The sequence below is a fragment of the Strongylocentrotus purpuratus genome, unplaced genomic scaffold (assembly GCF_000002235.5).
Source record: "Strongylocentrotus purpuratus isolate Spur 01 unplaced genomic scaffold, Spur_5.0 spur5_scaffold_20, whole genome shotgun sequence".
Taxonomy (NCBI): Eukaryota; Metazoa; Echinodermata; class Echinoidea; order Camarodonta; family Strongylocentrotidae; genus Strongylocentrotus; species Strongylocentrotus purpuratus.
This window is the reverse complement of record NW_022145606.1, coordinates 50,247,288-50,262,187: the sequence shown is the minus strand read 5'-3', so window position 1 is coordinate 50,262,187 and position 14,900 is coordinate 50,247,288. Positions and strand designations below refer to the sequence as shown.

Here is a 14,900-nt window from a genome sequence, read left to right as displayed (position 1 = left end):
CATTTACTGGCATTGGTCTCTCAAGGGACGTACAAATCATGGTCACAAATCTACAGAATTTACATTTTTTGATAATTCATTATTGAAGGAAAATAAATTCTCTAAAGATTATAATTGTAAGAGCAAACAGTGGCATTAAGGGCTTGCCATAGTTAAGTCCAACTTTAGTTAATCTTAGTCTTTGTGAAACACTCCCCTGACCTTAAAAGAAAACATTTATGGAGTGTGGGTAGAGTAGACATTAATAGGAAATGACAGTGACAAAACATGGGAAATTGCACAATATCCTATCGATCATCTATCTAGGGATGGGGCTGTTTCTAGTGTATAGTTCAAGAACAAATCCAACCTTAAAGGGAGTGGGTTGTCAGTTTCCATGTGCAGTAGATCATGATTTGCAAACCTGAGGTCCCACCAAGAAATACCCCCTAGTCTCTCTAAGAGTCTTAGAGAGATGCCAACCCTATAGGATGGCTGTCAGTAACATTTACCACATTTGTCCGTAACAAATGGGGGTCTTTCCGCAACGTACACAAACACCCAATCACTATACTGCATTTCGAACCTACCATTTTTAAGTCCAAAATAAAGATGTGCATAAAAACGTTTTTTTTAATCTGTTTGCAGTCAAAGGATCTCCTCCTTGGGTACTCGCTCTTTTGACTGAATCCATGATAATATTCAGGAAGAAAACGCCTTGTTCAAGCGTCGAACGGCAAATTCAAGTCCACAGTCAAATGGCAGAACTCGTATCCTACACACGTACACGTACACTCACCAGTACCACATACACACCAGCCCAGGCTGCTCGGCCCGGCGTTTATGAACAACACACCGTATACCGCACTTGCAATGCGCCTGCTGAATCACTGAAGTCTTCGCTACTATACTTTGAATGGGTATTGCGGGCGCCGCGCGCACGATCCTCCACCATCATGCTCCCCCCAAAATGCACGACCGCACATAGTATACTAGTATCAAAACAGTAATGGCGGTGACCGTGTTGTTTCGGAATTAAACAAGATGGCGGTGGATGGAACATGTGCGCGAAAGTGCCTATCCAGTGTAGTCAAATTCAGTGAACTTATGAGTAATTGCGTGCGACATGCAGTGCTGTGTATGGAGGCTATGTGATAAGGCGGCATTCGCTGTAATGTACTTTTATTTATCGTTTCCCCGTAACCTTTTGATTGTTTACCGTAACGCCGTAACAAGAGCATTAAAACCGTAACGGTTGGCATCTCTGGTCTTAGGGTGAGGGAGAGGTAAGATAATGACCTGTATATATGCGTCGATTGGTAGAAAATGCAGAGCATTACATAGCATTTTGGTCATAAATCTGAAGGCTAATCCCGGTGATTAACAAAACATGTTATTGGGTAAACGCTGAATGGTGTAGTATTCCCAATGAGAGCCCACTGCTATGCGTCTTTAAAAGACAATGAGAGAACACCCTTCTGGTTATTAGCAGATGCTATGACAGATTACCTCTGGCTCTGATGTGACGGTCCTGGTTGTCACACCGACCACGTAGATCCCGCCCCCGGCATCTTCATGGATCTTTATGTGAGATTTCTTATGCTGTGGAGAACAAAAAGAACGAGGAACGCAACATTTATCATCATAAGAAAGAACTGTTTCTAATAAAGCACTTTTCCTGTTACAAGTAACCAACCAAAGCTTGATGTTTCAATATGTAATATACGCATCATCTTCATACAGGTACAACCTATCAAAATGTTGAGCATGAGTGGGTCCTTATCGAGCCCCCCCCCCCTCCACCTAGTATGTGGTCTTACTACGAATTTCACTCAGATCTATCTTCACCGTGGAAGCCTTCAAAGATTACAGTTGCACCATGCTATCCATAAACTGAATAATGTTCAACATTGTGATGCCCTATCATGGCTTTAAATAGCGTCTCATAACCAAGAGGTCCCGGGTTCGAAACCAATTCAATGTGCTAGTGCTCATTGGTAAGGCATTAATCCTCATTACCAAGTCCCACAGAGAGGTTTTAAAGCTGTCAGTCCCCTGGTTGCCTGCCTTTCTTTATAAATACAAGCATACACATTCTTTCTTTAGCAGTCAGGTAAAACAAACAAACCAACCACCCAAACTAATTCCCGAGCATGACACTTATCGTATAATGTAATTTAAGAGAAATAGCTACTTTGATACACTGTGAAAGATTCTCCTATGGAAGATATTTGAATTCAAAATAATATTTTACAATCTTATTACGCCCCCAAACTTTACTCTTAAAATGTCATTATGCAAAAGTTGTGGTACAGGTAAGGTTGAATGCATATCTGCCTCGGTCATTGATATTCAACAAGATTATACTAACAATAACAACAGTGGATAGATATCGTGCACATATTCACCACTGAAGGAGCTCAAAGGCACTCAGATATTAACCCTCCTCAGCAATGCTACCGATATCGGTGCTCATACCATACCAGTACCCATTCAACACCTGGGTGGAGAGTGGCAAATATAGAAGAATGTACTCTTACCCTGCTTGATTCCATATCCCTCGTTGTATCAAACAAGTCCAGGACCTCCTCGTTGTACAACTGCATCACAACAAAAAACATCAAAGTCAAAAGAATAATTGCAAGGTCTATATTACAGTCAAACCTGTTTTAATGACCACCTGCACACAAACACCACATTTTATGTTTCCCTTGAAACTGATTTTTCATTGCTAATTGTACTACAGGAACCTGTCTACAAAGACCACTTTTTGTGTTTCCCTTGGGCAGTTGATATAGACAGGTTTGACTGTACCACCGAACCTGTCCATTGAGCATACCCAAGGAAAATGGAAAAAGTGGCCACTGTAGACAGGTGGCCTTTGTAGACAGGCAGCCACTAAGACAGGTTTAACTATATTATATATATGTATATATGATTTTTGTGTGGCAACTACTTTTTCCTTAGAGCTACCATATTGAGTCCTCCATTCAATCACAAGTTTGCAGTCTCTTATCTCTTATGTACAAAAGTTGCGATTAATATCAACTCTTTTTAAGACGGGGCCTCATCTAGTCTACGATTCCAATTCTAAATATTTAGAAATAACTTCTATGATACATCGAAACGTTGCCCCTTGTGGCAGTTTCAATGTCTGTGGTCCAGATACCTTCACCTTTAAATAGCTGACAAACTAGCTACATGTAGTAGTTAGCTGGTAGTTTTACGATTGCCAGTGTCATTAGTGTCGGGTAAGTCTGAATCTAATTGACTGGGGTAATAATATATATCTGTAAAGCGGTTTGAGAGGGCTTGCGGTCCTGAAAAAGATCCATATAAGAACAAACTATTATTATCATTATTATTATGAACTGGTAGACACCAACTTTCAGGAGTGTCATAAAACTTGATGCATAAAACTCTGATGACCTCTTCAACAATTTTAAATCTGGGGGGCATTTCACAAAACTTGTCATCAGTAACAAATGACAGTTTTTGTTATAAGCTACTGAAATCCTCGCTTCTGATTGGTTATCAGCAGATTTGTCACTGATTTTTGCTATTTATCATTGAAAAAAGGCTTTGTGAAACTTATTTGGTGGCAGCGGTAGGATTTACCTCCATGAATTCAGCGTAGATCTTGAACTCCGGTGGTGGCTCGCTTCTCTCTGTGGCACTTCTCCGTCTCTCCTCGATCCCGGTGAAGAGGTGACGGACCGCTCGAGGTATGATCCCCTTCTGGTCCTCCTTCAGTCCAGGCTCAAAACCAGTCCCCATGCTGTACGTCTTCCCTGATCCGGTCTGGCCATAGGCAAAGACAGTAGCATTGTAGCCCTCAAAACACCTGGGGATCAAGACAATAGACATTATTAATAGGCTCAAAACCAGTCCCCATGCTGTACGTCTTCCCTGATCCGGTCTGACCATAGGCACAGACAGTAGCGTTGTAGCCCTCAAAACACCTGGGGATAAAGACAATAGACATTATTAATAGGCTTAAAACCAGTCCCCATGCTGTAGGTCTTTCCTGATATGGTCTGACCATAGGCAAAGACAGTAGCATTGTAGCCCTCAAAACACCTGGGGACAAAGACAAAAACGGAGGAAGATTAAATGAGGGTCCCGGGGCAACGCCTCTAGCGAAATTTAAGGGGGCTGTGCCTCCATTTCCGCAGAAAAACTTTAGTATATACACATAAAAGGACAAATTTTCCTTGCATTTGAATTCTAAATTTGAGAAACATGTGTAACCTCATCTTGCTCAAAGGGACTCTATAACATTGTTCAGATGAGAGAAAAACGCTGCAAAGGTAGCGAGGTCAATGAATGCTAGATGTACAATTAATGACAATAATAAGTTTAACCCTTACTGTACTGGGGGGGGGCCTGGGAGGCCCCCCCCCCCCTCGACATTTTCGGAGATCGCGCCGCAACCGCTTGGAATTTTGAATTGTCGTTTCATGACTTTTTTCCTTCAAGTCTTGCGCACATTTTGATACCATTTTCGTCAAAATCGGATATACCTGTAAGGTGTTACATAACAATTAGTATGCGCATGTCATCAAAAAAGTGCTATAATTGCATATATTCATGTACAAGCAGAAATGTGAAGATATGAATTGATATCAAATTGCTTTTATATGTTTCTCAGAGTAACTTGATGTATTCCAGAACAAAAGAATACATAAGAAATAAAACAGTAGATGTAATAAGAAATAAAAAACAATAAAATACCTAAGAAAATAAATATTTGAAAATCGCATCAAATTTGCATAAATTATTATTATTAATTACATCAAATAACTATTTTGTATTAAAAAAGAAGTTTTGTATGAATAATGAGTTTCAACATTCAAAAAGTGGAGTCTGACAATTTTTGTAATGATTCTAGTTCCCTAAATATAGTTCCAGATTTGATATTTATGAATGCCTAATTTGCGTATTCATAATTTATGCAAATTAACCTATGCATTTTCAAATATCATAAAAATAATGAAACCTCATGAATTTGAGATGAAGGAAACATTTATTCAATACATTTTCAAGAATTCTTCACAAGTCTACGGACAAATATGTAGAGTTTTCTGTGAAATGCATAAAATTAGCATTTTGCATAATAAATTAGGCTATAACGACAAAAATTTGCATATTAGGAAAAAACTAATTATACCATCTTGTTCCTTACGTAAATATCTACAAATATGCAAATTTTCGTGTTCATCGGACATTCGACGGCCGAGATCATAGGGGGGGGGGGGGGTCCGAGGCCCCTCCCCCCCCCCCCCCCCCCCCAGTCAGAGGGTGCTCAAAATAGCCCAGTACAGTAAGGGTTAAGTTTTGGGGGGATTTTTTTGTCCCCCATCTTCATATCTCGAAATTGGAGGAGGAATCTCATCCCTGCTACTGACACCAAACGCTACACATGGGACTTACCCTTCAATCAAATCATGGACGGTCTTTTGATAGAGGCTGTCTTGTTGGCTGTCCATATCAAACACATTATCATAGGTGAACATCCGATCTGGACCCAAGATGATCTGAGGCTCATCTGGGCTAACCGCTGTACAAACCCGGCATGCATCAATCTTCTCTCTCGCTAGCTGCGGACGAATCCTGCAGGAGAAAGAAAAACATGATGAATTATTATTATTATTATTATCATGTTTGCTGTTATTATAATTATTATTGTTATTATTTATTAATATCATTATTATTATCATCATCATCATCATCCCTCCCTCTTCCTATTCTTTCCTCTCTTTCTCTTTCTCACTTTACTGCTACATCCTGTTAATTCCCCCCTCTCTAGCCTTTTTCTTTTCCCTCTAATCACTCATCCATCTCTTTACTTTCCCCTCTTCTCCATAATTGATACCGACTATCCATACAATCTGTTTACATTATAATCGTGTGCATTGGAGCTTAGGCCTTTGTAGACTTAACATCAGTTCGTGAGACCCTTCATAACAGCACACTTCATTACATCCCTAATAAAGAAGATACAATGTACACTGTACAGTACTTCAATCCAACAGTCTAGACCCCTATTAATAGCTCCTTCAATCCATACACACATTGTGAACAAGTTTTCTTCTGAAGCATCTAAAAGTTATTGACCCTTTCTTTTTTTACTATTGCAACAAATCCATTCCTAACAAAGTGACTTGGTATTGTTGAAGGTACAATGTAGATGAAAAATTGCTTAATTTTTGTATAAAATGTTACTTACATGTACAGTATATTCCTGCTACTATTAAACCCTCTGGCATGCAAAAAATCCTAAACAAAATTCTCAAACCACAAAGATATCTAGTTTTCTTTGAAGGCGTCACTGTGCAACACCCTCTAACAGTGATTAACAGTAAATTCTCCCAACCATTTTTGTATTTTTCCCAACCGTGTTTTCCATGAAAATAAGACATACATGTAAGACAAGCTTTTAAAAATCTGTCAACATTTAAATGCCTGGAATGGTATATACTGTGACGATTTAAATTCACCTAAAATGTAATTAAATTGTAATAATATATAGTTGGGAGGATGTAGTTGGGAGGATTAAGGAATCAATCAGATCATTTTTTCCAAATTTGTATCATTAGTAATGGACTGTTTTCACTCAAACTTTCAGATTATCTTTAATTGTACATCTAGCATTGAAGTCACTACCTAAGCACCATTTTCTCTCATTTGAACAATGTCGCAAGGTCCCTGTTAGTATAAATGTTCCGTGTCTGTACAGATCTAATCGCAATAGGATGAAGCGGTGCTGTAAGGGTTAACAAAGACTGGTATCAAACAGAGACTGGTAACATCAACATGTCACATCATAATTGATAGGCATGTCTATCTAGAAATTATAACTTCCTGAATATAAGACATAATTGGACTGGTGCCAAACACTCATCGTCATGTCATCGCATTGCTCATGACTGTACAGGTCTACATGAACTAGCAAACTCGACCCTCCTAAGAAATGATCACCGCTCAGGTGATTCTGTGTATGCACATGGAGGTGAAGTGACAAATGATTCAAAGTCAAACCCACTTTTTAAAGAGAAGGTTGAATTATGGCTAAGACAAAAAGAATACATATTTTTTAACATTCTTGTTCTTTACACATTGCAGGAAATATGCCAGGTTAAATGAGTGAACTTTACAGATTCAGAAACGTTTGGAACATGAACCTTTTGCAAATTATTATTATATTATTTGATGTATGTATATTATTTATTCAACTTTTTTGTAGCATACAGTACATGTACATGTGCCTATGATTCCAACCACTTGCAGCGTTCAAAAATTTCAGGCACATGAAAGTTGATAGTAATAATACTTGTTTGGGACAGGACAAAGAATTTTAAATGTACAGTGTACATGTACATGTATGTACTAGACCCCCCCCCCCCTCCCTCTCCCTCTCTCTCTCTCTTTCTCCCTCTCTCTGTCTCTATCTCTGTCTCCCTCTCTCTCTCTTGCCTCCAAAACAACCTTCTACATGTACTACCGGGTACATTTTAACTCTGAATGTGGTTCACCAAGTCTAATTGAACCCCGCCCCCCCCCCCCCCACTCCGGGGTCGAAATGACCGCATGCGTGTTACCAAAATGTCCGGTAAAGGGGTACTTTTCGTGCGACAAAGTCCGGCCCGAGAATTGTAAGAAAAGGGGGTGTATTTGACTTTCACCCGGAGATTTCTTTAAAAAGGGGGTGTTTTTTTCTTTTTTTCTCTCATCTCTTGGGACTCCTGAGAAATTATTCCGAATTAAGGGGGGTAAATTGAGCATTTTTCCGAATTAAGGGGGGTACATTGAGCATTTTTCTGAATTTAGGGGGGTCTCCAAGGCAGGAAAAGCCCGCAAAAAGCTCGCGAAAGGGGGTTCGGAAATGTTGGCAGTCCTCAGATAGGGGGTGCTTTCAAAAAGAGGGAACGAGCATACATGTATATGCGTACCCTAAATAACACTGAGTGGGGGGCCGGGAATTGAACTCTGTAAAGCTGTTCGTTTTCAAGCATTTAAAAAAATAAGTATTCTTTTGAAGGTGAGTGTGAAAGACCTAAGTGTGTGCAAGGTCACCGCAAATATGCCATCATTGTAGTTGCAAATTAGATTGTATCCTTTCTTTCACTGTGCGCCCATTTGAACACGTGGTATTTTACTCCTAACAAGTGATCGATATCCCAGTCTCTTTTAAACTCACACCTGCAAAGGGCATGTTCACATTCTGTCTGTAAATGCAGTTAGCTAGTGTCTACATGTACATGTACATTATGATGATGCAGTGAAGTGTAAACATGGCTGGTACAGTACATTAAATACTGTAAAAAAAAAACTACAAATCATTTACATTTGAACTTAAGTTTGTTTGCACACAATACAGTGTACATGTATATAATTTTGAGACAAGACTACACCTGCAGTGGGAACATGCCTGAAAAAAGGGATCAGGTGCGTTCAGAAAGCACTAGCAGCATCTTTGTAAAGTGATATACATGTACTGTACAGGTATAGGCCTGGTACAATAGGTACAAACTAGACTAAAAACAGGTAGAGCATATTTGCAAATGATTGAGTACAGACAAGTCCAAGGTATTTGCTGATTTTGTATTCTGTAGGTCAAGATGTATTGTAGAGTTGTGAGCATATATTTAATATTGACATCACATGTGGGTGTGTTTTTCTTTCCATTTAATATTTGAATTGAATTGAGTGGTTTATTGAAAATACAGAAAATGGCATCCCAAATGCTTAAATACAGGGTATATCAAAATTTGATACGAGCACATGAAACACAACTTGACAAGCAATGTTAAAACAATTATTACATACAGTAATGCTTGCGAGAAACCATAATGTAGATGAAATTAATAAGATATAATATTATGACAACAAATATGTATGAAGAACACTATCTTGAAGTTAACACATAAAGCTGTGATAATCTTTCTTATATTTGAGACTCTTGTACATGTACTATGTAGGGATATTGACTCAATACAATGACCAGATACTAAACTCCAATCTTAGATACCTGACAATAGCTGGGACATGTCCTTGAGTATGAATGTATTTAATGTACACTGTATGTACATGTATGCACATTGCACAAACTACATGTACAATACATTGTATACAGTGCATGTACATACATGTATGTACATGTATGTTTGCATGAAAGTGAACCAAAATACTGTCAGTGAAAACTGACTCACAGCACTGTATTGAGTGTTCATGTACTGTGTGAGTCAAAAAAAAGTTTATACCAGTACCTAGAAAATGGTAATTATTTAAAAAATCATCTACACTGTATATGTACATGTACAGTAAATTATTATACATCTTATGAAAGAGTGTTTTATCCCAAATCATTTAGTATTATTGTGTTGTGTGTTCACGCTTGGATGAACAGGGTACTGTTCATACATACAGTAGATGATTTTTTAAATAATTAGCAATTTTCTAGGTGTAAACTTTTTTTTTGACTCACACTGTACAGTATGTACAAATGTACATTGTATGCCTGTAGCCTACTTGCACACAAGTGTTTTGTAATCATATACAGGCCTAGCAGAAACAGCCCTAGTAGAAACAGGCCTAGTGGGAACAGGCCTAGTGGGAACAGGCCTAGTGGGAACAGGCCTAGTGGGAACAGGCCTAGTGGGAACAGGCCTAGTGGGAACATGCCTGATTATGCCCAGAGCAGCAAGTGCATGCAAACAAGTGACTCATACTCAAAACAAACATAATGCATTGAAGCCCTGTCATATCATTCATGAAATTAAAGCTAATGTGGTCTCCCATCCTCACCTCTCCTTCACCTTCATTGGTTTTAGGTGCGTCTACATTGTGTCATGTGTGAAGCAGTGAAAAAAGAAAAGACTGTTATCAATTTTTCTATCATGTCATATGAAAAAAGGATTTGTGGTAATTCGTATGTATTCATTCACCTCAGCAGGCAAAAAAATATTTTTTAAATTTGGGGGGCTACTTTTCAAGCTTGCTTGCATGAAAATAACACTCTTTAATATGTTTTGCATTGAACTGTATGCAAATTTTGGGGGGTTCTTTTACAACTTTCAGGGGCTCTTTTGGGCATTTGGGGGGCTAGTTCGCCCAGAGCCCCCATGTATTTTTTCCTGTTCACCTGTATTCACCTGTCTTTTTCGGGCTCCTTAGTAAGACAGTGTCTTGTAATGCCCTCCTATAGTTCATCAGTACACCACTGCAAAGAGTTCGTTCCCATTTGTTTGTTTCTTATTCTGTTGGTTTTCCCTTCTTCACCCCTGTAGATTCTAGTAGATGTTTTACCAGAATGACATTTTTCGTCATAGAATTTGTTTAGCTTTACAAAGCTAAATAATTGATCATAGCTCTGGATTTTTTTTTTTTTCTTTTTTTTTTTTGGGGGGGGGGGGGGGTTGCGGGGTTCTTTTTTTTTATATCATTTTTTTTAATAACATTAATGACTAAAAATAATATTCTTGTTTTAATTTACGATACATGTAAGAATACATGTTCATAGCACTTAATACAGTAAAACCTCTATACAGAAGTATGGCTCTCAAGTCTCAGAGACAGGCAGTTGTCATACAGGTGGTCGCTAAAGCGGGTTTCTACAATGCATAGATTCTTAACAATCAGGCAGGATTTTGAATTTAGTAGTGTCTCTCTTATCTTCTGGATTTGAAACTACATGCTAGATCATTGATCGGTTTGGGTTTGGGTTTTTTATGTGAAAAAACATGAAAAACATACTGCTAATTTATGTTGTTTGTTTGATGTTTTTTTTTATAATTTAAATTAAAAATAACATATAAAAGCTGGCGGCCATCTTCATAGATAGCCCGGCTGGACGTCTCAGAAAATGAGCCAAGCAGCCATTTCGGAAAGAGAAAAAAAAGCCTCCTACATTTAAGCTAAACATGTTGTTGTTCTATTTGGCCTTAAGTACTAGTTCTAACTCCATTGACCTCACTACAAAAACCAATTGAGATTTCAGACTCCTTTAAGCCACTAGCACACAGGACATACCTTCGTTGAGGTACTGATTTCAAACAGCAACAACAGGTTTTACTGTACAGTGTTTCTACATGTAAGCACTGTATAATTGTTAATATTTTGAGCATTTAGCAGAGACCATCTGCCTATCTACTATAATACATGGAGGAAATAATTGATTTGTTGTGGTTGTGTGTGGATGGTGATTGCATACACATATGTGCATGATAGCAGGTCTGTATGCAGTGCTCACATGAGAACACTCCCACTGAGTTTATGACCTTTACAAAGTTTCTCATCTCGAGGAGTACTGAAAAATATTGGTTTCAATCATGTGATAATTCATGATAATTTATTTCCTGAAGATTTCTCATTTCTTTGTCTGTATTGTGTTGCATTTAAAGTTTAATATTACAGCACTAAAGACGTACAACATGCATACTGCCCTTCGATGACGAAACAGCATCTTGCACAATTGAGTTAATTAGTGTGGGTGACTCAGAATGTCAAGTTCCACATGTTAAAACTAAAATTTAGGGTTTACAAATCTTGCCAAATCTTGCCCCATTCTTTTCTTCTTTCTTCTTCTTCTCTTCCTCCACTTCCTCCTCCTTCTCCTCCTTTTTCTTCTTCTTCTTCTTCTTCTTCTTCTTCTTCTTCTTCTTCTTCTTCTTCTTCTTCTTCTTCTTCTTCTTCTTCTTCTTCTTCTTCTTCTTCTTCTTCTCCTTCTTCTTCTTCTTCTTCTCCTCCTCCTCCTCCTCTTCTTATCCTCCTCCTCCTTCCCTTCTTCTTTTGTTTCTCAGCAAACTCAACATTTTTTTCTTACCAATCTCAAGAGATTTCTGTCAGGAACACTAACACACACTTCTAGATCTACATGTAGATGGGACATTATTCAAATGCACTTGTGATTCAAGTTTCTCCTTCTTCTTCAAGATAATCTGCCTCCTTCAATACTGAAGATTCTTGCAGATGCCGTATACTTGGCCTGATCGGGGTGTGCAGGTGGACCATTACACCGGGGTGTCCCCCTACTCTTATACGAATAGTGCAATGGGTTCTTAACGTGCAAGGGTGGTGACTGTCCTGTACACGGGGCCTCCATTTAATGTCCTATCCGAGGGACGAAGTGTTTTCCACTTGACATAACCTGCGTCTATGAACAAGGGAAGGGGCACGTTAACACACAACGCAGGCTTCAGTCATCCGCCTGGGTGGGAGTCAAACCCGGGATCTTTGGTTCGACAGGCAGACGCTTTACCGACTGTGCCAACTCACCTCCTCAACTATTAAGTTACTAGTAGTAGACCTAGATATAGATCAGGGAATAATTTTCCTCAAATTTTTTGATTAGCAATTTCAGCCGATGGATAAATATTTCAAATGAAATTCTGTACATTTCTATGGAAGAAAACTGCTACACAAAAGATATTTTGTATAGCAGTCATGCAAAAATGCATAGCAAATTGCGATGCGATACCAGGAAAATTATTCCCTGTAGATCTAGGCCTAGGCCTACACAAAATAAAATAGCAATCAATTGCAAAGTCTACATGAATATTTAGAATCATTTGCATCAAGGCCAGGCCAGAGGCCAAACCCAATGCCCACGTCTGCCAAGCCAGGGCCCAAACTACCCCAGGTCAGTGAACCCTGGAATACACTTCCACTGTTCAACTAAACAATTCAACACAACACAACAATGTCAACAGTTTTGAGTTATTGAAATGATCGACATAAAAAATATAGCCACGCGCGTACGCGTTCACATGCTCTTAGGTCCATTTTGGGCAACTCACCGAACAGCCACTCGAACACTCGTGTCATCTTGTTTCTCCGGCATTTTGACTGTCCGTTTCTGGAGTGACGACAAATAACTGCACTTCGTTCATCGACTCAACTTCAATTGATCCGCACAGGTCCTTTGATTGTGTACACAGACATAACACGTTACGCTTGCTTGAACCTCGTCTGTGTAGATTGATAACGGAGACTTTAATAGGTAGCGCTGACCAAGTAAAGGAGTACGACGGCAATTACGACGTTGCTTCGCATAATATAAGACACTGAGAATTTTTTTCAGTCATTGACACGCTCTGGCTTGACTCTCAGAAGAAAGAAATGGACTCAAACTACGCAGAAGGCAAGCGTTCTGCCTATGAGTCACAGCTTACAGGCATGAACGGTAATGGGAATGAACCGAATTTCCCGTTTCCTCGGTCGAATATTATGCATGAAAAAAGCAACCACTTGTTAGTTATAATGTTTCTACCGCAAGATGGCGACATTTCACATTACTCGATTCAACGTCTGATCAATAGAAACTATATTTGGGCAAAAATAAATTCCTCTAGCTTTCTTATACGGAGGAGGAGGAGGAGGAGGTCTCCCTTTTACCCTTCTTCCTCCGTCTTCTCCCCCTCCTACAGTACTCCCCTCCCCATCCTCATCATATATACCCCTACTATCACTCCTCCCCTCCTTGTAGTATATACTTTCGGCTTCTATCTCCTCCTCCACCTGGATTCTCCTCCAACTCTTTTTTTCTTCTTCTTCTTCTTCTTCTTCTTCTTCTTCTTCTTCTTCTTCTTCTTCTTCTTCTTCTTCTTTTTCTTCTTCTTTTTCTTCTTTTTCTTCTTCTTCTTCTTCTTCTTCTTCTTCTTCTTCTTCTTCTTCTTCTTCTTCTTCTTCTTCTTCTTCTTCTTCTTCTTCTTCTTCTTCTTCTTCTTCTTCCAGATCACTGTCCATCATGCACCCCCCCCCCCCAAAAAAAGAGGGGGGTGGTTGACGGACAGACTAGGGTGCGATTATGATAATTGTGCAGAGGGAGAGAGAGGGAGCGAGAGAGAGAGAGGGAGGGAGGGGTCAATAACTAAAGATATATGTGACTGTGTGGTGAATAGAGAAAGATGTGTATTAGTGAGAGATAGAGAGAGAGAGAGAGAGAGAGAGAGAGAGGGGGGGCAATTACTAGAGAAAGAGTACGTACGGTAATTCCGTTTGGAACCAGAAGGGTGTTAGCTCATTATACTTCAACACAGAGTTAAAGCCCTTCTGGCTCTCAACAGACTATAGTGATAAATAAGAGAGGGTATCATGAAAGATAAGGTGGTTTTAAAGATAATATGTCCCTTCTGCAGCCAACATCAAATTCTGTAGAACTTTGCAGGAATTGTGAATATGTCATGTATGTCCTATCTGTGAAGTTTAAACGTTAGCAGTGTCCTAATATTCAAATTATGCAAGGAAACCCGTTTACTTACTAAACTTCACTATTGAGTGACTGACTGGCTTTTTTCTTCTGGTAATAACATAGGCCTACATAAAATGAGCTGTAAAGGGTACATTATCATTTGTCTACATCAATAATCCACTAAAATGGCCCAAAATAAACTGATTGAATCTTTGCACAGCATAAAACGTCCGGCCATTCTGTACAAGTGGCCGAATATCAAACTATTACTTACTGGCTCTATAGCTCTTACTGATAGTCGATATTTTCCCCACTTAAAGACATTTTGAAGCCCCCCCCCACCCCCACCCCTCCTCCCTTTAGGGAAGTTATAAATTAGTATTATCTTTCAAATGCCGTTGGAATTTAACCTTTTAATTTTTTGGGCCTGCAAATGGGACTTAGAACATTTCAGTTTCAATTACGTTTAAAAGCACCAAGTATTACAAATAATATTTATATGAAAATCATGTTACGTTTTGCTCATAATGATAGAGTGTCGCGGCCTCAAAACACACACATCAATGACGTTTGGTGCATAATGACGCATAATTATTATGAAACAGTGCATGCTGATACAGTATTCTCTGGCTGGGGCGGAAGCGTGGGGGTCCAAAATTCCGTGAAATCACCCCCCCCCCTCCATATACACACACACCCTTCTCCGCTTCGACTGGCCTTGTCAATGAAA

At 39.1% G+C, this 14,900-nt stretch overlaps 1 protein-coding gene across 10 annotated transcripts in view; it reads right to left on the bottom strand.

The window, feature by feature from the left end:
- The window catches only part of LOC578564 (kinesin-like protein KIF21B), a 64,635-nt gene extending 51,400 nt beyond the window's left edge, over positions 1-13,235 (bottom strand). For 7 of the 10 annotated variants that reach the window (XM_030993562.1, XM_030993563.1, XM_030993567.1 and 4 more), the window contains exons 1-5: positions 12,777-13,235; positions 5,413-5,592; positions 3,598-3,823; positions 2,520-2,579; positions 1,489-1,581 (exon numbers count right to left, since the gene is read on the bottom strand). In XM_030993562.1, the coding sequence (XP_030849422.1) occupies positions 1,489-1,581; positions 2,520-2,579; positions 3,598-3,823; positions 5,413-5,592; positions 12,777-12,820 (603 nt within the window). In that variant the 5' untranslated portion in view covers positions 12,821-13,235. The remainder of the gene's footprint in view (positions 1-1,488; positions 1,582-2,519; positions 2,580-3,597; positions 3,824-5,412; positions 5,593-12,776) is intronic. The other 3 variants (XM_030993571.1, XM_030993572.1, XM_030993564.1) reach the window with 2 other exon arrangements.
- Positions 13,236-14,900: the final 1,665 nt, after the last annotated feature.